Raw genomic sequence first — 24,875 nt, forward strand, 5'->3', positions numbered from 1 at the left:
TCTTTAAATGTTATTTTCTCCAAAATGTATTTTAATGTTCTTATAATCTATAGGTTAGTATGTAAAATAGCGGTAAAAGTTCTATTATAATGTCAAACAAGTTGACCAAAGTACTTAATATTTTTTCTATTCCTAGCAAGTGGTTCCCATTGAACAACAAAAGTATCCGTAATTGGAAGTAGAATCTTCCCAGTCAATGATAATGTCTTCACGCGACAAAAACTCTCAACAAAGACAATTTTCGTATCCTTGTGCATGATATGAAGAAAACGATATAAAGCTGCAACCAAGCAAATAGGAACACATGTTCCTGGTCCGTTACAAAGCACCATTCTTGGTTGATCACGTTGTAAAATGTAGAAAGAATAAAGCAATGCCCATAGAGTTGTGAAGATTGATGTAAAATAGCTTTGATTAACTTGACGACTTCTTGGAATTTCAACAAATTGTGGCTTGATTTTCGTGTCTAAGGTTTCTTCGATTTGTCTGCGACTTGTTGTATCAGTTTTGGCTACGACGAAGTAACAATCTGGATTTTGGGGAAGATCATCGAAGAGAGCTTTGATAATTTCACACATCTCTGCGGTATGGCCACCAGATCCAAGGACCACGTAAGTTGGATATTTAGGTTTATTCTCCATTAAATAATTGATTTATTTTTATTTTCAAATGAATTAGAATTTAGAAATAAACACAAAGAAATTAAAGATCGATTAGTCTAGTCTGTTTCGTGTTATCTGCAAAAGTGTAAAAGCAGCAAGTTGAGCGCTGACGTAAACAACCGTTTAATTTTTGTTTATCTTTTATCAGCTGACGTTTGTGTTGGAATTAATTGGCAAAACTGGAATAAGCACAAAAAGAAAAAATTGTAGGCATGTTCCCACAGAAATTTATTCTGAGTCCTTAGACAGCGCTTACACTAGTAAGATTTTGTTTCGGTTCTTGTTCTATCCCAAACTAATTGATGGTTTTATGTCAGTCGATTCAAAAAAAGGTTGATAATATTTATCTGATTGTATTTTCGTAGGAGCACCTTATAGGGCTTCTTCGACTTATTCGGAGCCCAGGCCTGTAAGGAGCGGATTTATCCGGCTCCCCATCCTTGGAGTTATACTTAGGATCTGGCCCTCCAGGTTGGGGGTTGTGCGTCGGGGTGACTTCCTGGCCACGTAAAAGCTTTCAAAGTTGCGAAGCACCAACAAGCCTCGGATACGGACGGATTTACTGTTGACAACCAACGCAAACGAATAAAGGACAACGAACTTCGGATATGCACGTGGAATGTTAGGTCCCTTAACAGACCACGTGCGGCCGAAGAATTAGCGGAGGCCCTAGAACGATATAACGCAGATATCACCGCCATCCAGGAAATACGATGGGATGGGCCGGGCAAAAAGAGGATGAAAAACTTCGATATTTACTATGGTGACTGCTACCACGAAAACCAACAGCGCTTATTTGGATGCGGTTTCGTCATTGGAGCCAGACTTAGGCAAGAAGTCTTGAGCTATAGGAGCATCAATGAGCGCCTCATGACCATACGCATCAAGGCTAAATTCGGCAACATTAGCCTGATATGCGCGCACGCCCCCACAGAAGAGAAAGACGACAACACCAAAGATATGTTCTTCGAGCTCTTAGACAAAACATATGAGCAGTGCCCTAGCTACGATATTAAAATAGTCCTGGGTGATTTTAATGCCAAGCTAGGAAGGGAAGACATCTTTGGTGGAGTAATCGGGAAAAACAGCCTGCACGACAACACTTCCGACAAGGGATTCAGGCTCATAGATTTTGCTGCGGGGCGAAACGTCATGGTAACCAGTACGAGTTTTCCACACCTCAACATTCACAAAGGAACTTGGACTTCTCCAGATCAATCTACCGTCAACCGTTGACCATATTGCGATCGAAGCCAGACACACATCCAGCATCATGAATGTACGAACTTTCCGAGGAGCTAACATCGACTCGGACCACTACCTCGTTGTAGCCAATGTAGCACTTTGGATTTCCAGACCCAAGGCAAAACAGGAAGGTGCTGGGAGAAAGTACAACGTCGAACGGCTACAATCGCCAGAGATCACCAAATCCTTTTCCGACCGAGTTACAAGTAACCTCTCTCGAAGTTCTCTGCCGCCAACACAATGTATCGAAAACCAGTGCCAACATTGCCAGGATGCAATCAGAGAAGCCTCTGATGTGCTGGGTTTCAAACAGCCACCAACAAGGAACCCCTGGTTTCATGATGAATGTCGGCAGGCAAATGCAGCCAAACAACAGGAACGCGAAGTGGCGCTGCATAAAAGGACGAGAGCTGCTCATGAGCTCAATAAGCAGAAGAGGCGAAAGGAACGCCGACTTCTCAGAAGAAAAAAGAGAGGGCATGAGAACCGTGCGGTCGAAAATGTTGAGAGGTTTAAACGCAGGAATGAAGTTCGAAAGTTTTATAAACAGGTAAAACGAAATTCACAGGTACATAAACCTAGAACCGAAGGCTGCAAAGACGAAAGTGGAAACATCATAGTGGAACCGCAGTCAATGCTGAGGATATGGTAGGACCACTTCTGCAGATTGTATAACGGTGACGACGAACCGAATTCCACTGTCAGGCAGGATGATCCATTCAACATAGTCGACGAAAGCCAACAATCCCGTCCTCCCGACTTAGACGAAGTAAAGATTGCCATATCTTAGCTGAAGTCTAATAAAGCCGCTGGAGCGGATGGCTTAAATGCCGAGATAAGGTAGTTAGGAGCATGCACCAACTTATCTGTAAGATATGGTCGGAAGAAAGTATGCCCGATGAATGGAACCTCAGTATTGTTTGTCCGATCCTGAAAAAAAGAGACATTCTAAGCTGCACCAACTATAGAGGAATCAGTCTTCTTAACATAGCCTATAAAATCTTCTCTGCCATAATATGTGAACGTCTAAAGCCCATCGTCAACAACCTGATAGGTCCTTATCAGTGTGGTTTTAGACCCGGAAAGTCCACAGTTGATCAAATATTCACATTACTGCAGATCCTGGAAAAAACTCAAGAGCACCAAATCGACATCCACCATCTTTTCATCGATTTCAAGGCCGCATATGACAGCATCTACAGGGACGAGCTGTATAGAGCCATGTCTAGTTTTGGCATCCCTGCCAAACTCGTCCGTTTGTGCAGGATGACCATGGAGAATTCACGCTGCTCCATAAAGGTTGGAAACAACTTAACAGAACCTTTTGATGTCAAAAAAGGTTTTAGACAAGGTGATGCGCTGTCATGCGATTTTTTTAACATCTTGCTTGAAAGAATAGTGCAGAGCTCACACGTCAACACTAGAGGCACTATCTTTCAAAAGTCTGTCCAATTACTGGCATATGCTGATGACATTGACATAATCGGAAGAACTCAGCGTGATGTCAATGGGGCTTTTGTGAGTATTGAGGCAGAGGCGGCAAAATGGGTTTAACGGTTAATGAGGGCAAAACAAAGTACATGCTGTCGTCTAGAAAGGACATACAACACCGACGTTTTGGTCAAAACGTCACAATCGACAGACGTAACTTTGAGGTAGTCAAGGACTTCGTCTACCTAGGCTCCGCTGTAAACGCAGAAAACAACACCAGCGCTGAGATCAAACGCAGAATAACTCTTGCTAACCGCTGTTTCTTTGGACTAAGAAAGCAATTGAGTGGTAATGTCCTCTCTCGAGGGACCAAAGTGTTGCTATATAAGACCCTTATCATCCCCGTCCTGCTATACGGTGCAGAAGCATGGACCATGACAAAAGCGGATGAAAGCACCTTGGGTCGCTTCGAGAGAAAAGTTCTTCGTGTGATCTACGGTCCCGTATGCATCGAAGGGGAGTGGAGGAGAAGATGGAACGACGAGCTGTACGGGCTGTACAGCGACGCGACGTAGACTTAGCCAGAAGGGTAAAAGCCCAACGACTAAGATGGCTGGGTCACGTAGAGCGCATGGAAACCAATGCTCCGGCCCGGAAAGTCTTTGAATCCACACCCACAGGACAGCGCAGTAGAGGAAGACCGCGGATCAGGTGGCGCGCACAAGTGGTAGGTGACCTCACCCAACTTGGAGCGCGAAACTGGAGACATCTAGCTAGGGACCGAGCTAGATGGAGAAGTTTGTTGGGTGAGGCCCTAGTTCACACAGGACTGTAGCGCCACCTTAAGTAAGTAAGTAATATTTTCGTAGGTATCTTCATCATTCACAATCTTTTTCTTCATGCTGGATTTAATGCCGACGACGAGATAGGGTGCATACAATAAAAGGTACTTAGCAGAAAAAAAAAAGTTGTGACAACTTGCTCACAACTGTCAATCAACTTTTTGATACAGAAAGTAAAACTGCATTTTCTATTGGAATGATAAGATTATAAATTTAATAATTATAGTAGGATTTTTATTTATTATACTTAACCCACGGAAAGAATAGAAAAGATCAAACCAAATCTCTTAATGTCAATCAACGACGCAGTGGTTCGGTTTGTATGGGAGAGCGGAAAAAAGTCTGTAAAATCTGAACGGTTCAAAGGATTTAATTGAAATTTGGCATACATGTTAAGATTAGTCTTATACACATATTTGGTCAAAATTTGGTTGAAAAAAAAAAAATTATAAACAAAGTTATTGACATTTTTCTAAAATTTGAGGGTTTTTGATTTTTGTATGGGAGAGCGGAAAAAAGTCTGTAAAATCTGAATTATTAAACGAATTTTAATGAAATTTTTCACACGTGTTAAAAGTAGTCTTATACACGCTTGGTCAAGAAAAAATTATGAGAATAAAAGTTATTGACATTTTTCTAAAATTTGAGGCTTTTAATGTTAAATTTAAATAAAAGTTTTTTTTTATTTTACTTTTTATTTTGAACAAAATATTATTACTAACTATGTATATTATAAAATTAAATAAATAAAAAGATAAATACATACAAAAAATAAATAAAAAACAATTATGAAGTAGTAATTTTATGACCCTAAAATGAGGTTTTTAGCGTCTGCGCTGATTGGAAGTATTTTCTTTGTTGCCTGTGGCCTTAAACCTGTTATTATTGGATCTTAGGATATGAGTATATGATGCATCACAACTTCATTCGTGGCAATTCGGCTGCATTTTCTCGAATGAAACCTGCGGTAGGCTTTATAATCCTTATTTCGGCATTCTTGGGCTTCCTCGGAGAGCGATCCAACAGGAAATGCACAGCTTTTAATTATGTCTACATGGATCAAAACCTTATGTACGGTTGCTGGCATATTGTATCATTTATATTTCTCAACAAACAGTTCAGCAGTTTCCCACATGTAAGCTGCACTTTTTTTTAAATCTAATTTTTCATTCGACGTTATTACTTCAAGGACAACAGCAAACCGCCGAATTAGGGATTCACTAACACCAGTGATTTCTGAATTCATGGTTGGATTTGCAAAAAATCTTCTGGAGGTGTTGCCGTCATTACTTGTCCCCGTACCTTGTTTTACAAGATCGACAATGATGCCCAGTTTTTCACGAAACTCCTGCTGAATTTTCTTCTTCTTAACATCTCTAATATGGTGGGTCTCATTGTTTGTTCTCCATGCTTTAAATGGCAAATTGTAGGCAACATGGAGGATACACTACATACATTTTATCCGAGCGTGAAGAGGAGACATTCCCATTTTCAAAGCTTCCCTGTTTACAGCTTTGGTTCTTATATTTGTCAGGTTATTCATTCCAGAAGTTGTAGTTCCACATATGAAACAGGAAGAAGCTGCAGGAGTTTCTGTTACAGATTGAGCTGTCTTCCCGTCCAGGCATTGTGAACATGAGTTCGTGGTTGACTGTAAACTGACGTTCGCCTATTTGAATTATCGTCTGAGTTAAATTACTGATTTCCGTATCTATTCTTTGTTTCTCGTTTCGTATGATTTCTGCAGTTTCTTTAAAAAAAGAAAATTGGATGACTCTGCAATATCTTGTAGAGGATGGTCGATCGTTGTTCCATACAATAATATCCCTGTTATCCTCCATAGCCATTTGCATTGGTACCAAAGATGTCATAAACATATTAGCGTCCGAAGTTTCTTCATTGTCAAATGTTTGACTGTATTGTGGTTGTCCAGAGGCACCATCACATCCCCATTTAGTGTACAATGTTAAAGACTGTCCTTCAATTCTGGTTATCTCCTCTGATGTCTTTCCTTCTAATAACCTTGTTGCAGTGTGGTCTAACAATTTTTGTAGTGGCACACTTGCTGAGCTTTCCGTAATGCTTATATCTAAAGGATAGCACTTCTTTTTGTTCCAGTAATTTAATATAAGGTGGAAAAACATCATGTCCTTCGTCTTTTTGGGCATGTCTTAATACTTCATATTAGCGTTTCGACAATTCTGCTTGTATAAAAAATGCAAGAGCCTTATCCGGATCAAATTGTGAGCTGGAAAAGCTCTCTGATGTTGCTGCATAGTTTATCTCTTCTTTTTCGTCCCTCTTATACCTTTTAGCTCGATCACAGCATTCGTCAAAACTCTTTCGTGGTCTTCCCATATAAGTTGACGTTTCGGGCTAACCAAAAGTGTATTAGTTCTACCTCGAAAACTCATTCGAGCCAATGAGTGTATTTTTTTTTTCAAAATGCCCTTTTTTTTCTATGAACTGCGTTCCATCGACTCAAAAAATGAGACATAAAAAAATAAAAAAAATAAATTGGGTGGCGCGACAGTCCGTTGAGAACCAAGGCCTAGTGACTTACAACTTTAAACGTTTCTTTAATTCTGACAGAACAGTTTCTATTTGCTCAGAAATTAAGTTGGGGTATTCCCTTTCAAAATATGGTAGAAGATTTTGAACATCATGTCCATTAGTAATAAGTTCACTACACAAAACCGAATAAGGAATTTCGATTGAATGCATTTTAAGGTATTGAATTCACTATTTATGTACAATACACAACAAAAACAAAGCGATAAAACTTTAAAAATAACTCCTTTTTTATTTCTACCTGCCTTTTAGCAAAAAATAAAAAAAATAAAGGATTATCCCTAATCTTTTTCTTTATTTTGTATTAAACTCTATCATATAATTTAAAATATTATAAAACTATATTGTTTTTCGTGTGTTGTTTCTAAGAAAATTGAGTTCAAAGTTGGAAAAATTTTCCGAGTAGAAATAAATGGTTTTGCAAAAATCGAAATTCTCAGACCTGGGTCAATGTATTAATTTTGTTTTATTTTTAAAATAAAGTTTGACATTTTTCTTAAAATAATGGGTTTAACCAGTTTATTTTGACAATTTATAACGAAGAAATCAAACTTTTTGGTAAACACCACCGTCAAAACGCAGTTTTTTGAAATCCGATTCAGTGAAATATTTTTGATCATAACTTCCACATCTGCACGTGTTTGCAGCTGATTTTTTCTGTGCTTTAACATGAATGTATGTAGGCTGAGTGGCATCACTGTCCCTAGTATGACGTCACTACTCTCTTCTTATGCTTATGATACTAAACCTGTTTGGCGATAACAACTGAACAACTCGGGGAGTATTAACAAAGCCGTCAAGCCGTAAAGACCTCAATTAAGCTGTTCATCCTAAATACCTCTGTTTTATTTAATTAATATTCTTGTGAATTAAAATTTCTTTACATTTTTTTAAGATAAAGAACATTCTTTCTTTTATTCTTTTAAACAAAAGTAATTTGGTTCCTACATCTTTGGGGGCTCAACCTAAAAGTCAACATAAAATTCATTATAAATTAAATTTTAAATTCTATAAAATTTATTTGCTTTAAGTTTTTTTTTATATATATTTTTTTTAATGGATTTATGGACTGTGGAGCAGTTAAAAGCTGAGTTGCTCAAACGAGGGCTGGACACAAATGGTGTTAAAGCTGTCTTATTTGATCGACTTAAGGAATCGGACGCAGATTTTGCTAGCAAAAAAGGCCAGCAATCAAATAGTGGTCAGCAGAGCCTTATGAATATTCCACGTGGTGCTGATGGTGATTCTTTTCGCTTTTCTGTTAGAGATGTGGAAGGCTTAATCTCGAAATTTAGTGGTGACGATAGTTTGTCAATTAGGTCATGGTTTGCAGAGTTTGAAGATGTCGCAGTGCTGTTAAAATGGTCAGAGCTAGAAAAGTTAATTTTCGCGAGAAAACAGTTAACAGGTTCGGCGCAGTGCTTTATGAAAACGTGCACTTGTAGGTCCTTTAATGAATTTAGAACAATTTTATGTGCGGAATTTGAAAAAACTTTTTGCAAAGCGGACATTTATATGCGCCTTCAAAATCGAAAAATGGGAAAAGACGAAAGTTTTCGCGAGTATGTCTATAAAATGAAAGAAATCGGGCAGTTAGCTGACGTAGATGACATTTCGTTGATTACGTACATAATTAATGGTATCGGTGCACGTGAAGATCATAAACTTATATTATACGGTGCCAGAAATTTTTTAGAACTTTTCGAAAAATATGAACTCTTTCTGAAATTTAAAGCCAAAGTTGGAACGAGTTTTGGTGGTGGTAGAAGTGTAGGGAGTAGTAGCGGTGGTGTTAACGGTTCGGGAGCGTCATCAAAAAATAGCGGGCAAGGTTACGGTAAAATGTCACGAGGTGCTGGTTCTCTGCATTGCTTCAATTGCGGTTCTTCTGAACATCAGAGGAAAGAATGCCGTTCTCCAACTAAGTGCTTTCGATGTAGCGGGACAGGCCACATGTCGAATAACTGCCCGTCGGTGAAACCTAAAGAGACTAATGCATTTTCCGTAATTAATTTGAAACAAATCTATGTGAACGGGATTCCTTTTAAAGCATTAATAGATTCTGGTGCTGAAATTACTTTAATTCGAAAAGATAGTTTTGTAAAGCTGGCTGATACTTATCTAGGTAAAGAGAAGGTAAATTTAGTTGGTCTAGGTTCAGGAAAGCATAGTACTCTGGGTAGTTTTGAAGCTAATATGATGATCGACAATGTTAAGCTGATGGGTATTATGCACGTAGTTCCAGACAACTTCATTCGCGTCGATGCAATAATCGGGCGTGATGTTATGGCACAAGCTAAGGTGGTCATGGTTGATGGAGAGACGACATTTTATGGTAAAGAAGACGGGAATTTCATCATGAACATAGATTTAGATGAGAAAAACGATATTGAAGTCCCAATTCAATATGAGCCTCGAGTCAAGGAGCTCATTTCGAGTTACACGCCGAAAGCTGTAAGTCATTGTCCGATTACGATGACGATTGCGTTGAGTGATGAGACTCCTATCTATTCAACTCCACGACGTCTTCCAATCAATGAAGCTGAAGTTGTTAAGAAGCAGGTTGATGAGTGGAGTAAATCAGGAATAATTCGACCATCATGTTCACCTTTTACCAGCCGAGTCGTTGTAGTTAAAAAGAAGGGTGGTGCTTTCAGAGTATGTATCGACTACAGGGGAATCAACGCTAGGACAATAAGAGATGGATTTCCAATACCACTTATTGAGACCGTTTTGGATAATTTGGAAGACGACGTGATTTTTATAACGCTGGACCTAAAGAACGGGTTTTTTCATGTTCCCATGGAAGAAGGCAGCAAAAAATTCACTGCTTTTGCAACTGAAGATGGTGAATGGGAATTCAATTTTGTTCCTTTCGGTCTGAAAAATGGTCCCGCTGTTTTTGTGAGGTTTATCACAGTTGTTTTTCGCAATCTAGTAAAGCAGAAAATATTAAGAACATTCATAGATGATCTCATAATATCTGGGAAAAGTTGTGAGGAATGTTTAGAAAAGCTGGAAGCCGTTCTAAAGGTTGCTGCAGAAAATGGGTTAGTTTTTAACTGGGCCAAATGTAAGTTCCTTCAGCGGAAAGTTACTTTCCTTGGACACGTTGTGCAAAATGGTACGGTAAGCCCATCTCAAGAAAAAATCTATGCCGTATCTAAATTCCCAGAGCCGACAAATCTAAAAAAGGTGCAAGAGTTTCTGGGGCTGACAGGCTTTTTTAGGCGGTTTAATAATTCCTATTCGATTTTGGCGAAACCCTTAACTGATCTAACTAAGAAAAATACCAAATTTGTTTTTGCAGCTCCCCAACGACAAGCGATGGCAACATTGAAGCAAGCTTTGACCAGTAAGCCGGTACTTACCATCTTTCGTCAAGGTGTGTACAGCGAAGTACATACAGATGCCAGTCAGGAAGGCATAGGAGCGATTCTTCTGCAACGTAGTGAAGACAACCAGCTGCATCCTGTTTTTTACTACAGCAGGAAGAACAGCTTATCGGAGCAGAAGTGGCATAGTTTTGTGCTAGAGACTTACGCCGTCTACAAGGCGCTAGAAAAATTTAGAATTTACCTGTTAGGTACCAAGTTCAAAGTTTTAACTGACTGTGTTGCGTTTCGTCAAACTGTGAATAAAAAGGAACTCCCAAACGCTGTGAAAAGATGGGTTTTATACATGCAAGATTACGACTATGAAGTTGAACACCGTGCTGGATCTAGGATGGCCCATGTGGATTCGCTGAGCCGTTCACCAGCTGTTTTCGCTGTACAGCAGGAGCTTTTGGTTCGCATACAAAGAGCACAGAACGCGGACAGCTTCATACAGGCAATAAAAGAAGTGCTTAAGGAAAAGAAGTATGACGATTTTGGAATGCGAGGTGAGTTACTTTTTAAAGAAATTGATGGTCTTTCACTCTTAGTAGTTCCCCGTAATATGGAGACGGAAATCATCAGCATGAAGCACGATGAGGGACACTTTGGGCTTAAGAAAACAATGCACCTAATTTCGCAAGAGTTCTACATTTCTCAGTTGAAGGAAAAAGTTCAAAGACGCATCAATAATTGTGTCAAGTGTATACTGGCAAATAGGAAAGCGGGCAAGCAGGAAGGCTTTCTTAATCAGCTGGACAAAGGGGACAAACCATTCGATACGTTTCATCTCGACCACATCGGACCGATGGACCTAACAACAAAGCAGTATAAATATATCCTGACCATAACTGATGGATTTTCGAAATTTATGTGGATTTTCCCGACAAAGACGGTGTCAGCAGAGGAAACTTTGCGGAAAATTAGAGAGCTGCAGCAACATTTTGGAAACCCAAAGCGCTTCATAACCGATAAAGGGAGTGCGTTTTGTTCCAAAAGTTTTCAAGATTTTTGCATTGATGAAAATATAGAACATATTGCTGTGACCACAGGCGTGCCGAGGGGAAATGGGCAAGCTGAACGCTCGAACCGCGTAGTGATTGAAGTTCTCAGGAGGTTATCAGCTGATTCACCAGAGAAATGGTACAAGTTTGTGTCGCGAGTACAAATTGCCATCAACAGTACGCTGCAACGGTCGATTCAACGCACACCATTCGAAGTGCTGTTCGGTGTTCCAATGAGGAAGAAGGCTGATGTTGAAGTCTTAGAGATGGTGAGGCTGCAGTTACTTAAGCAGCATGATGATGACAGAGAAGAAATACGCTTTGAAGTTCGACAGCAAATTGAGAAGGTACAAGCCGAGAATAGAAAAACATTTAATCGCAAAAGAAAGGAAGCGGTTGAATATAATATAGGGGATATTGTAGCTATTAAAAGAACACAATTTGGGGCGGGTAACAAACTCTTTTCTGATTTTCTAGGTCCATATTCAGTGGTCTCTAAAGGCAGAGGTGGACGTTATACAGTAAAGAAAGTCGCAGATCATGAAGGCCCCAACAACACTACCACCAGTTGCGACTACATGAAACCTTGGCGAATTGACAGCAGACTCGATGTTGAGAGTGACCATTCATCCGAGGCGGATGAAATGCAGGATGGCCGGATGTAGGCTGAGTGGCATCACTGTCCCTAGTATGACGTCACTACTCTCTTCTTATGCTTATGATACTAAACCTGTTTGGCGATAACAACTGAACAACTCGGGGAGTATTAACAAAGCCGTCAAGCCGTAAAGACCTCAATTAAGCTGTTCATCCTAAATACCTCTGTTTTATTTAATTAATATTCTTGTGAATTAAAATTTCTTTACATTTTTTTAAGATAAAGAACATTCTTTCTTTTATTCTTTTAAACAAAAGTAATTTGGTTCCTACATGTATGCAGCATATGCTGGCATACTTACTTTCTTGGTATCTTTTGGCGCTTTTTTTTAAATCAAAAAGTTTAAAAAAATGCATTTTTTCCTAGTACTTAAGCTTCAGACTACTTATAGAAGCTATCTTTTATGAATAATCAAATTTTTTTTTAGATAATCAAAAATAGAACAATTAAATTATTTAAGAAGATAGAGAATTTATTTAAAGGAACTTCGGAAAAAACAATCTCAAAATTTGTTGAACATACGGTTGGCGATTTGAGTAAAATTATTTTTCAACTTTGAGGGCTTGTAAATCAGAACATACAATATATATGTTGAAAAATACTTTTAAATCATACGCTCGGGTTATATAAGAGTACTTAAACATAAAATTTAAAAGGATAAATATGACTTCTTAAAAAGACTTTTTTCCGCTCTCGCACCACTGTGCGACGTGATAACTTTTATAAAGCGGGCAAGCACCACTTTGCAGTTCACAATATCAACACAAAACCGCAAGTACATACATTGTATATATATTTACTATAGTACTATTATAAGACGAAGTTTTTTATTTCTTCTCCACTACTATTGAGGGCGCTGCGTGTATAGGAATTAAGAATGAAGAGAAAATTACTAAAGAAAGAATGAGAAAGGTAAATTTATTTAAGTTTCATAAACAGTATTATGTTCGAGGGAGATAGCCAAAATATAAATGTCAAACCAAGAAGGAAACGTATTTGTTTACATTTTTTAACTAGAGTAGATGTGCATATGCATAGATATGTTCGTAGCTATGTATACTTTAACGTTGTAAGTATTTTGAATTTAAAAATTCTCGTTTGATTTTAAATTTGCAATTTTTTGTCAAAAATTTGTCATATGATGCATTGAAGATTTTAAATGTATTCAATTATTTTGTGATTGTTATTATTGTGTTTTATTTGTTATTGGTACGCATCAAGTGCAAACACAATCAAAAATTAAAATGTATTCAAAACTAGGTCGATTTTTGTTTTTAACGGCTAAATAGGGAGTACTGCATTGAATTTTTAATTTTCACATAAAAACATATAAATAAATAAATATAATATAATATAAAACTACGTTGCAAAATTAACCTTACAAGCAAATTATTGAATTGAAAATTGGACTTAGCAGATAGACCACTTGAGGCGCAGTCAAGATCAACATTCGCATGAAATAATCTTTAAAAATTAAATTATATGGACCGTAATATCTATTCAAATAAAGATTTCATGCATTTTTCTGAATTGTAAGTGTTTTTTTTTACGTTCGTATAGCTTTTAAAAATTCACCCTTTATAAATATATACATATCCATATAAAACGGACAAACTAAAGGAATTATATCAAACTAAATTTTTGGTATAAAAAAGATGAAATATAAATTTTTTTAAATTTAAGAGTCATATCAAAAATATATTATATTAACTGAATACCGCAAAAAATACTCTTTCAGTACTTTTTTGCGTTTTTCCATCAAAATCAAATGGGGTGGCGTAACAGTCCGTTGTGAACCAGGGCCTAGTGACTTACAACTCTCAACCATTCCTGTGTGCGAGTACTGTTGTCAGGAATGGAAGGGACCTACAATTTTAGGCCGAATCCGAACGGCTAGTTTGAGAAAGCACTCTTTCATGACAAGAATTACTCTTGAAGGATTTGTCAATTCCTCGCAAGAGGCAGTACCCGCGAAAATTAATTTTTTTTAAAATTAAGGTGGCACAGGCAGGGATTGAACCCAAGACCCCTTGCATGATAGTCCAACGCACTAACCATCATGCCACGGGTTTTTCCATACTTTTTCTATTTCTTGCGAAAGCATAACCGTAAAAACTTTCCTCTTCAAGTATAATATGCATACACACATATATTGTCAAAACGTTGTTGCTATTATGTGTCCCTCGATCTCCTACTACATTTGCATTTGTTCTTCTCCATTTTCTATTCTTTAATCATTGTTGAATTTTCCCTCATTCGCAACTATTCCCAACTATTGAGGGGTATAAAAAAGGGATTAAATTTAATCATCTCCACGTCTCTCAGATGTCACTTCCATCGTACTATAATAAATATATATACAATGTACTTCAATTTATAAGAAATAGCAATGGAGATTCCATAAATGACAATTTTTCGATCATCTTCCTTCCCTCTTTTGAAATACATTTTGAAAAGTTTGGATATCACGACTTCAGATTTGTAACAACAAACCACCATTTATGAAATGGTGCTGTCAAAAACCAACAAAAGGTTTTGAATTTTTCCAGACCTTTTTGAAAAGAAAATTGAATACTTTAAAAGCACCCAAAAAGTATAATGGTAAATATTATATTTAAGGACAACAAACTTTTGGTAGATACGAAGAAATTGTTTGGAGGAAAAAACAGCGGTAAAAGTGATTTGAACTATCATAAGATTCCGTATATTTACGATTCTGTGCAAAAACCTTCCATAACTGTAAAAAATCAGAATGAAATCCGTGCTGCGGTAATGACAAATATTTTTACAATGAAGTTTTTCATCGGCACTTCCGTGCTTACTTGTATTTTTTGACAGCTGACTCACCAAACGATGTTTTAATGATTTCTCACAAACACGAATAAAAAAAATATATAAATCTGTTTTTAAATGTCCCAATTTCATAATTTTAAAATAAAGCTAAATATTACAATTGTTAAACAAGTTCACTCATCAAATAGAGAACCAATAAAATGAAAAAGTATCTGAATGCGTTCATTTAGTTTTGTTGTCATCAAATCGAACATTTCTTTTTGAAGCTGTCAAAAAAACTTCACTTCAGTTGAATTTTTTTAGACTTAACTTCAAGTTATTTATTTTTTAATTCAAACATTTCAATTTTAAAAATAATTCCTTGCTATGGCATCTTTATCTTACTCAAAACGTGGTGAATGGCAAGAACTGATAATTGCCCTAAATAAGAATATAATATTTGTTAATCCCAATGATTTGCAAATTTACAAAGAAGTCACAATTCCAGAGGACCTAACAAAATGTGATATCATCCAAATTGAAAGCCACGCGGACGATGATCCACAGCCAAATACAAAATCAAAATCTACGCCCATCGAACCGCCCACGATTCAGCATGTTCAGCTTTCTTCAAATGGTTGTATTCTTGCTGTTACAACGTCGGGACAAAAAGCATTGCTTCTCTATCAATGCCGACCGGAACACGCAAAGCTGGTGTCTATTCGAAGTTTAGCAAGAGCTTCCAGTGCCATAAACTTTACTGCCAATGATAAACAGCTCTTGGTAACCGACAAGACTGGTGATTGTTATGTATTTGATTGTGAGAACTACCAGTTGCCGGGTAAATTGATTCTCGGTCACTTAAGTGTTGTCTATGATGTTTTGCTTACGCCCGATGACAAGTATGTCATCACTTGTGATCGTGATGATAAGATAAGAGTGAGTAATTTCCCGAATTGCCATGAAATCGAGGGTTATTGCCTGGGGCACAAAGAATTCGTTTCAGCCATCAAACTTCTGCCATTCGATGATAAAATCCTTCTCTCAATATCTGGAGATGAATCGTTGAAACTGTGGAACTATCGCGATGGCACAAAACTCTGTGACTTTAAGTTACCAGCACCGGGTATAAAGTGCGCACTGCGACAAGTCAATGAAACCACTTGTCAATTAGCTGTGCTGCTTTATCAACCTAATGAAAGTATTGCAGAGTACGAAATCACCAAAAATACTGCTGGAGTGTGCCACATCAAAGAATTGTCACGGCACTGCTTCGATTCCATCATAGTAAGTGGAATCTGCTATGTAGCGGAAAAGTTGTACATCGTTGGTATCAAAAATGACCGTTTTGTCATCGACATTGCCAACGGGGGCGGAGACAAGTCTGACGATTCTTCAAAAGTTCTCGCAATGATAACAGAATACTTCCAAAACGAGGCTCCCAAACCAGATGATGTTTCTGGTTGGTTCAGAAAACAATTTGACAACGTTACGGAATATTACGAAAGGAAAAAACGACGCATCGAGGAGAAGACTTCAAAACAAGATGACGATACGGTCTAAGACTGTTGTTGTTTGATTTTTAGTTTTTAGTAGATAAATGTAATATTTTTATTGAATTTATTAAAAAAATAATAATAATACGAACAAATCCACGAAGTGTTGTTGTTTATTCATGATTTTTGTTTCAAGCTTCGATATTTTAGTTTTAACTTATAATGGTTTGTAGTCGAGTTTGCTTTCCAGCTTTTTGTTGTCCGACACTTTCCGGACCGCTTTCATGAAATCCTCTTGAATGACGTACTCACGTTCAGCTCTGAAATACAAAAAAAGGAAAATTTATATTTGAAGTCAATTGATAAAATAGACGAGTTTACAGGGTGGCCATTTAAGAAAGGAAGAGAAGCCTAACAATAACTTAAAAGCTGCTGCAGCACGAAAGTGTGGTTCGGCCAATGCTCACATAAAGGGATCCTAAACTTCGGTGCTTAGAAAAGACAGTCGCATTTCCTACTTCGAAATTAAAGGGAAATTTTGTACAGAATATGTTTATGTGGGGAAAGACCTTGATGGAGACATTGTGACAAAAATTAAGCTTATTAAACACGAGCGAAGTTTACATCGCATGAGTGGATATGAACAGCAAATTGACACGGCCAAGATAGGTCGAAAAACTTGTTGAAGAAGCCACACCCAGACCCCCGTTGTCTACAGTGATGATAACGTTAGACATTATAAGGTTTAATGCAACCACTCTAAAAATGCTCATAGCATTCTTATGTTGAGATAGCTTTGATCAATTTCATTGATTTATTCAAAAATGAAAATAGTTTTCCGTCGGTTCTTTTGGTCGCTGTAATTTTTGCAATGAAACAATTAAGTTACATTGAATTTCAAAACGTTTCGGCAGGGATTGCTGCCTTACTCACTCAAGCAAAATAGGAAAAATTAATAATCAAAACATTTATGTAAATTATAAAAATAATTTGCATTCCGAGGAATGAAGTTACAGTACTGTGCAAAACATTTGCAACTAGAACCTCTAACATTTTTCTTTAAAAAAAAATAGTTTTCTTTAGTTTTCTAAATTTTTTTGATATTACGTTATAATTGTTTGAAAAAAATTGCTGTGTAAAACATTTGGAACTTATATCTTAAAACTCCATTTCAAACTTTATTCTACTTCACGGAAAGGAGATGTTTGATGTTCAAATGGTAGACATGTGCATTCAAGAGGACACAAGCATCCACAGGTTTTTCTTAAAACCCACCTCCGTCTATCAACTCCTACTCTCACCTCCACGTGGTGAACATCGGGTGCCTAGTACCTCAACTAGAGATTGGGTTCCAACCCCAGTGGAAAGTTGTTGGGGGCAGCAAACGCGAGAGGAGGGGAGAGGTGTGTCCTGTCCACTAGGGCACCTCTCCTTTTCCAGAGATGGAATCAACGGTGGCGTCTACTGTTTCAGTAAAGTTGAACTACTTAGTGAATACCTTATAGGGCTTCTTCGACATATTCGAAGTCCAGACCTGTAAGGAGCGGTTTATCCGGCTCCCCTTCCTTGGAGTTATACTAAGGATCTGGCCCTCCAGGTTGGGGGTTGTGCCGTCGGAGTGACTTCCTTGCCACGTACAAAATACCTTTAGTTGCGAAGCACCAACAAGCCTCGGATACGGTCGGATTCACTGTTGACTACCCAAGCAAACGAAATAAGGACAACGAACTTCGGATATGTACGTCCCTTAACAGACCAAGTGCAGCCGAACAATTAGCAGAAGCCTTAAACTGACTGGATTTGTTGTTGGAACTAGACTCAGGCAAAAAATCTTGAGTTTTAACAGTGTGAGCGAGCGCATCACGACAATCCGCATCAAGGCTAAATTCACCAACATAAGCCTAATATGCGCACATGCCCCAACAGAGGAGAAAGATGAAGACACCAAAGACATATTCTTCGAGCTCTTGGACAAGACATATGAGCAGTGCCCTGGCTATGACATTAAAATTGTGTTAGGAGATTTAAATTCCAAGCTAGGAAGAGAAGACATCTTTGGTGGCATAATCGGGAGATACAGCCTGCACGTCACCACCTCCGACAACGGATTCAAGCTGGTCGATTTAGCTGCGGGGTGAGACGTTCTGGTAGCTAGTACGCAGTTCACGCATCTTAATATCCACAAGGGGACATGGAAATTTCATGATCAATCAACCGTCAATCAGATTAACCACATTGTGATCGACGCACGACACTTCTCCAGTATACATGATATCCGAACATTCCGAGACGCCAACATTGACTCGGACCACTACCTCGTTGTAGCCAAGGTGTGGCTACAGATATCCCGATCCAAGTCAAAACAAGGAAGTACTGTGAGAAGATTCGACGTTAGACGGCTACAATCGCAAGAGACTTTTCCGATCAAGTCTCTAATAACCTCTTAAGGAGTCCTATGCTGCCTGCATTAAGCATTGAAAACCAGTGGCAACATTGCCTTGCAGCTATCAGAGAAGCCGCCTCTGAAGTGCTAAGTATTACACGGCCACCACAGCGAAATCCCTGGTATAACGACGAATGCCGGCAAGCGCACGCAGCGAAACAACAAGCATACAAAACGGCGGCGCTGCACACAATGACTAGAGCTGCTCGCGAACTCTACGAGCAGAGGAGGAGAGAGGAACACCGGCTTCTTAGACGGAAAAAAAGAGAGCATGAGAAGCGCGCGATCGAGGAGATAGAGGGATGTCACAACAGGAATGAGGTTCGTAAATCGTAAAAAAAACCTCCCAAGGGTACCAGCCACGAACCGTAGCCTGTAAAGACGATCAGGGGAACATCGTAGCAGAACCGCAGTCGATGCTGATAATATGGAAAGATCACTTCTCCAAATTATATAACGGCGATGACGAACCGAATTCCGCTGTAAGGGAGATAGAACCACTCAACCTCGGCGACGCAGATCAACACTTCCGCCTACCCGACCTTGACGAAGTGAAGATAGCTATATCATCTAAACTGAAGTAAAACAAAGCTGCTGGAGCTGACGGCATCGCTGCCGAACTATTCAAAGCAGCAGGCGATGACTTGGTGAGGAGCATGCACCAACTCATCAGCAAAATATGGTCGGAAGAAAGCGTGCCTGATGATTGGAATCTCAGCATAGTGTGCCTGATACATAAGAAAGGAGACCCTCTTAACTGCGCCAACTACAGAGCCATAAGTCTGCTTAACATTGCATATTAGACCCTGTATGCCGTATTATGTGAACGTTTGAAGCCGTTCATCAACAACCTGATAGGTCCTCATCATTGTGGCTTCAGACCAGGAAAGTCCACTATCGACCTATCGATTTTAAAGCCGCGTATGACAGCATCTATAGGGAAGAGCTCTACCGAGCAAAGTCTAGTTTTGGCATCCCTGTCAAACTTATCCGTTTGTCAGAATGACGGTGGAGAATGCACGCTGCTCTATCAAGGTCGGAAAAGATCTCATCGATTCATTTGATGTCAAAAAAGGTTTTAGACAAGGCGATGCACTGTCATGCGACTTCTTCAACATCGTTCTGGAAAGAATTGTGAAAAACTCAACCCTAAAGGTGCAATCTTCCAAAGGTCCATCCAATTACTCGGATACGCAGATGATATTGACATAATTGGAAGATCAAAGCGTGATGTCAGTGGTGCGGGCAAGATAAATTATATGCTGTCATCAAAAAAGGAAACTGAACAACGACGTCTTGGACAAAAACGTCACCATAGACAGCTATAACTTTGAGGTAGATAAGGACTTTGTCTACCTATGCACCGCTATTAACACACACAAATCGCTCCTTCTTTGGACTTAGAAGGCAATTGAGTAGTAAAGTCCTCTCTCGAGCATCTAAAATCACCATCTATAAGACACTCATCATCCCGGTTCTCATTTACGGCGCTGAGGCCTGAACCCTGTCAAAGAAAGACGAGAGCGTCTTAAGATGCTTCGAGAGAAAAATTCTTCGTGTGATTTTTGGTCCCGTACGCATAGATAACGACGAACTGTACGGGCTGTACATCGACACTGACCTAGTTAGCAGAATTAAAGTCCAACGGCTTAGATGGCTGGGTCATGTAAAGCGAATGGACATCAACACTCCAGCCCCGAAGGTCTTCGAACCCAATCACGTGGGACGGCACAGTAGAGAAAGATCGCGACTCGGTTGGTGCACTTAGGTGGTTGAAGACCTGAAATTGGAGACAGCTAGCTAGGGACCGAGCTGGCTGGAGACGCATCTTGGTTCAGGCCCAGGACCGCCCCGCCACCTTAAGTAAGTAAGTAAGAATCGAATTTTTGGTCGGAGTTCGTTGACAATTTTTAGTACTTTGTCCATGTTTCTTTTATCCATAATTGCAAATATGTCGTCAACAGGAACGAAGGTTTTTCTTTGTTTTATTTAAACATTGATCTAAAACGTAGTCTAAAACCAGATCTGCCATAGTCGGAGATAGCGGGTTGCCCATTGATCAAAAAAGCCGACGAAAAAATATATTTCCATTTATCACACAAATTGGTCAAGGAATTAACTCAAACAAAATGACTACCTTGATGTACCATAGACGATTTGTTAACGATTATGAACGAAAGGTATTTAAATAAAACTCATAGGTCGTTCTCAAGAAAAAACAATCCTTCTCATACTTTTTAAACTCACCATTCTTGGCTTTGAGTCGTCTTTTATAAATGGATTTCTTCTTACCTTGAAAACCGATTTTACAGCGTTCATTTTAAATATCTCACTTCATAACTTTTCTAACTAATTCTGGTGTTCCTCAAAGCAGCAACCTAAGCCTTCTTTTGTTAATTCCTAAAACCAACGATTTTGAGTGGTTCATATAGCATTCTTCTATCTCTCTGTATGCTGATGATACAAATTTTATCAGGGCCATTTCATCAATACACGCCCCGCCCTTCCCTTATTACACATGATCTTTTTTTCAGCTTATTAATAATTTTAGGGGCCTTGCCATTACATGTGACCAAGAGCTTAGTTTCCTCTCTATATAGAAGATATCATTCTCAAAGCCAACTCAGTACTTGGTTTCGTTGTACGTTGGTCTAAAGAATTTTCTGACCCTTATGTACCACGGTAACTATTTATAACCTATGTTCGCGCACTCCTCGAATAGGCGTCTCAAGTAGGTCCCCTTTCCAAAGTATTCATATTTTAAGAATCGAGAGTATTCAACGTAGCTTTGCTCTTTGCTACAATCCTCTTATTCTTCCTTCCTATTTTCAACACCTGAAACTTTTCAACTTGAACAGATTGGAAGAACTAAGCCAAGTTTTAGGTATTCTCTTTATTCATCGACTCCTTTTTGGTTTCATTTACTGTATTTCCCTCAACAGCTCTACCTCTTTTAACACTAACACTTTTATGTTCCATACCCTTCTATGGCTGCTACCAACCTATATCTCGAATGCTTTAAAGTGTAATTTCGCAATTGTCCATTTTTTTAGTCACTTTTATTTTCCAAAATCTTAGGATAAGTTCTTAGTTTGTTTAAGTTAGATTAAGAATTAGACTTGGCGAAATAAATAAGGGTTTTGAACCACCAAAATTTAAAAAAATCACTTACCTGATTGCAAAAAGACCAGCTTCAGTACACACATTACGCAAATCAGCTCCATTGAAGTTATCTGAGAGCTTAACAATTGCTTCATAATCAATTTCTCCATGTTTGGCAATTGGTAAGGCGTGAATCTTGAGAATTTCCAATCTGAACACAAAAAATTACGAAAAGGTACTTCAAATCCTTACAATAAAAAAAAAAAACAAAAAATAACCAATTACCTTGCTTGTTCATTGGGCAGTGGAATTTCGATCTTTCTGTCCAAACGTCCAGGACGCAATAATGCAGGATCTAAAGTATCTGGTCGGTTTGTAGCCATAATCATTTTCACCTGTCCCAATGAATCGAAACCGTCCATTTGATTAAGCAATTCCATGAGTGTTCTCTGGATTTCTCGATCCGCAGAAGTACCCTCGGAGAAACGACGACCACCAATAGCATCGATTTCGTCCATGAAAATAATGCAGGGCTGGTGGTCGCGAGCGTAGTTGAACATTTCTCGAATCAAACGAGCACTCTCGCCGATGTATTTGTCTACAATAGCACTCGAGACGACCTTTAAGAAGTTGGCATCCAACTGGGAGGCAACAGCACGGGCTAGGAGTGTTTTTCCTGTTCCAGGAGGTCCGTAGAGCAAGCAACCTTTGGGTGGAGTGATACCCACACGCAAGAAGAGTTCAGGATTGAGCAGCGGCAACTCGATCACCTCACGCAGTTCACGGATTTGCTCTGAGAGACCACCAATGGCCGAGTATGTGACCTCACCAGGATCTTCGTGGGACATATTATAGACCAATGGATCAACTTCTCTGGGCAAATAACGCATAATTGTCAACGTGGTCATGTCGAGAGCCACACGAGTACCAGACTTCAATTTGGTTTTGTCCAATTGTCGACGGCAACCCACCACATAGCGTGGCCCATTAGTCGCCTTAACAATAACTACAATCATATTTTATTTTTATTATAAACGTCTTTCAAAAAAAAATAATTTTTCGTCTTACATTTATCCTCGGTGAGTTGTTTCAAAACTTCTCCCACGATTTGGCCAACACTCTGTAAAGCCTTAAGATCATTTTCAGATTTATCATATTGCTTGGTGAGTTCCTTGATTTCCTCACGTTCTATCAGGATAATTATCAAATTTTACATATAATTTTTAATTTCTTTGTCAATTTTTGGGGTCTTTGGGCTTTGTGTTACTTACTTTCTTTTAGCCTAGATTCGACTTCTTTGTGTTCGAGTAGTTTTTTACGGTATTCATAGAGACCCTTTTCTCTTACTCCTTCAGCTGGAACAGAACCGGTAGTCATTTTGAGGATTTTCCTAGTAAAGTTATTATATTTTTAATAATCACAAATAAAGTGAAACGAATATGGAGTCAGCGAAAATTACGAAGCGATTTTTGGAGGATTCGGTTTTTTCGATGGTTGTCATCGGTAATGGACTGAAGTTGGATGTGGTTTTTTTAATAAATTAAGTGCGTTCAAAGAGATGATTGAGTTAGACGGTAAGTGAACGAGTGCAAGGTCATAACATTAAAAGTGATTTCATTTCTTATTCAACCACTTTGATCTTTTAGAAATTTTTCTTTTAAATTTTGTGCAAAAATTACTATATAGATTTCGAATAAGACTAAAGAAGAACTCACAAACAAACCAAAAGAGATTGCTACTTTTGTATAAAGTTCATATAATAGCTATAAAAGCATTGGCTTTCTCTTTGCATTCAATATTTATTTGATTTTACACCTCTGTTTTACAAACAGGGCAAAAGTGGATGAAATTGTATTTCCATTATCTGTCAAATAGACACAAAAATCGTCACAAAGCACTTATATGATTTACTGAGCCAAAAATAATAGGCATTCCTTTGTTGAAGCCCATTTCATTTAATGTATATTTTATTTGAAAAATAATATGGCGGTGCGAAATAAGATTTTCGTGAAGAAAAAATAATCATCGGATTCTTAAAACTACCTTGTTTCTGTCTTATTGCACGGCATATTGACATTTTGTCCAGAGATGAAATGAGCATTTCCGAGAAAAAAGAATAATCACCGCACTCATGAATCTAAATTTCCGGTTGCTTTATTCTGTAGAACCTTGAAACTATGTACATATGTTGCTTCTTACTTAAAAAAGGGCTTGAGCACTTTTGACATCTTGAATCAAATATTAATAACCGATGCAACAATTTTGTATGAATAAATTAAATTAAAGTTTTGATGTTTAAATGCTGACAAATTTTTACTAGATCATGAGTAATTTATTTTTTCTAAAGGGAGTATTCAAAGAATACAAATTTCTATAAATGGAAATTAAAAAAATTATGTATAAAAGTCTTCAAAAAAAAATATTAATCGAAGATACGAATATAAAGTTAGTTAGTGTGTATATGTGGTTTATTTTTTTAAAAATGACTGAGAGGAAATGATGAAGCATCAAAAAGAGTCCAATGTGTATAGGTATACCGCCAAAAAAGACTACTTTTAAAGTTCTGTCATATTACTCTTATCAATGTATGTACTTTTTTCCTAATGAAAGTAATTAATTAGTATAAAAACCACACATTTCGAAATAATATTAAGTTTACAAAAACGTCATTCTTATTATTCTTCAAGAAGATGTTTTAATTTTTATTAAATTCCAATTTGACATTTGGAATAAACGTAAAAAATACTCTAAATGTCAACCTGACATTCTTTTCTGTATTCCTATAAATTTGATATTGTTTACCGAATAATTTTATGGTTGTGAAAGCTTTTGAGCCAGGTGTTATTTTTACTTCACCTTGTTGGCCTTAAAATTTTTCCTTTTAATGTCAACAATTCCAATCTTCGTTAAGAAAACAACTTTTTCATTATCAACGCTATAATCCTTCAGAAATATGGTGTTAATTTTCATAACAAATTAAAAATATATGCCAAGTATCATGACATTGACCATTTTTTCAAAAAAGGGTTAATCACTTCATTCTTTCTTAGAAAGGGTGTTTATTAGGGCGATTATTATTGTCTTGGTTCTTGAATCGTTAGATCCATAATTAATGATAAGAACTTTAAAAGTCATGTGCCATTTATGTACATATGTAAATATACGTACATATATAAATTACCAGGAGAGTCGATTTTTTGAATATGCTTCGTTCAATTTTACAATGAATACAACATGGGGAGTTTATTGGACTTTTGATGTTTAGCATTCTGTCA

The 24,875-nt window shown here is 37.9% G+C and overlaps 3 protein-coding genes across 3 annotated transcripts; 1 reads left to right on the plus strand and 2 right to left on the minus strand.

Moving 5' to 3' along the window:
* Positions 1 to 8: 8 nt before the first annotated feature.
* LOC129946116 (UDP-N-acetylglucosamine transferase subunit ALG14 homolog) lies at positions 9 to 791 on the minus strand. The gene has a single exon (XM_056056157.1). The coding sequence runs from the start codon at positions 639 to 641 to the stop codon at positions 93 to 95; it is 549 nt and encodes a 182-aa protein (XP_055912132.1). The 5' UTR covers positions 642 to 791; the 3' UTR covers positions 9 to 92.
* A 14,045-nt stretch (positions 792 to 14,836) lies between these two features.
* LOC129945967 (tRNA (guanine-N(7)-)-methyltransferase non-catalytic subunit wuho) lies at positions 14,837 to 16,214 on the plus strand. The gene has a single exon (XM_056055964.1). The coding sequence runs from the start codon at positions 14,947 to 14,949 to the stop codon at positions 16,120 to 16,122; it is 1,176 nt and encodes a 391-aa protein (XP_055911939.1). The 5' UTR covers positions 14,837 to 14,946; the 3' UTR covers positions 16,123 to 16,214.
* LOC129945966 (26S proteasome regulatory subunit 10B) lies at positions 16,211 to 23,115 on the minus strand. The gene is made up of 5 exons (XM_056055963.1): positions 22,872 to 23,115; positions 22,669 to 22,788; positions 21,886 to 22,606; positions 21,671 to 21,811; positions 16,211 to 16,375 (listed from the first exon to the last, which is right to left on the minus strand). The coding sequence occupies exons 1-5, from the start codon at positions 22,975 to 22,977 to the stop codon at positions 16,273 to 16,275; spliced, it is 1,191 nt and encodes a 396-aa protein (XP_055911938.1). The 5' UTR covers positions 22,978 to 23,115; the 3' UTR covers positions 16,211 to 16,272.
* Between the last annotated feature and the right edge of the window lie 1,760 nt (positions 23,116 to 24,875).

This window comes from Eupeodes corollae, chromosome 2, assembly GCF_945859685.1.
Source record: "Eupeodes corollae chromosome 2, idEupCoro1.1, whole genome shotgun sequence".
Lineage (NCBI taxonomy): Eukaryota > Metazoa > Arthropoda > Insecta > Diptera > Syrphidae > Eupeodes > Eupeodes corollae.

What these genes read in the sequence shown, in the direction of transcription:
- LOC129946116 (XM_056056157.1), bottom strand. Translation starts at nt 641, where the DNA reads ATGGAGAATAAACCTAAATATCCAACTTACGTGGTCCTTGGATCTGGT.
- LOC129945967 (XM_056055964.1), top strand. Translation starts at nt 14,947, where the DNA reads ATGGCATCTTTATCTTACTCAAAACGTGGTGAATGGCAAGAACTGATA.
- LOC129945966 (XM_056055963.1), bottom strand. Translation starts at nt 22,977, where the DNA reads ATGACTACCGGTTCTGTTCCAGCTGAAGGAGTAAGAGAAAAGGGTCTC. An exon ending in CGAATCTAGGCTAAAAGAAA is followed by an intron (nt 22,789 to 22,871) that starts GTAAGTAACACA and finishes TTATCCTGATAG; the next exon opens with AACGTGAGGAAATCAAGGAA. An exon ending in CTGCCCAATGAACAAGCAAG is followed by an intron (nt 21,812 to 21,885) that starts GTAATTGGTTAT and finishes TTTTGTGTTCAG; the next exon opens with ATTGGAAATTCTCAAGATTC.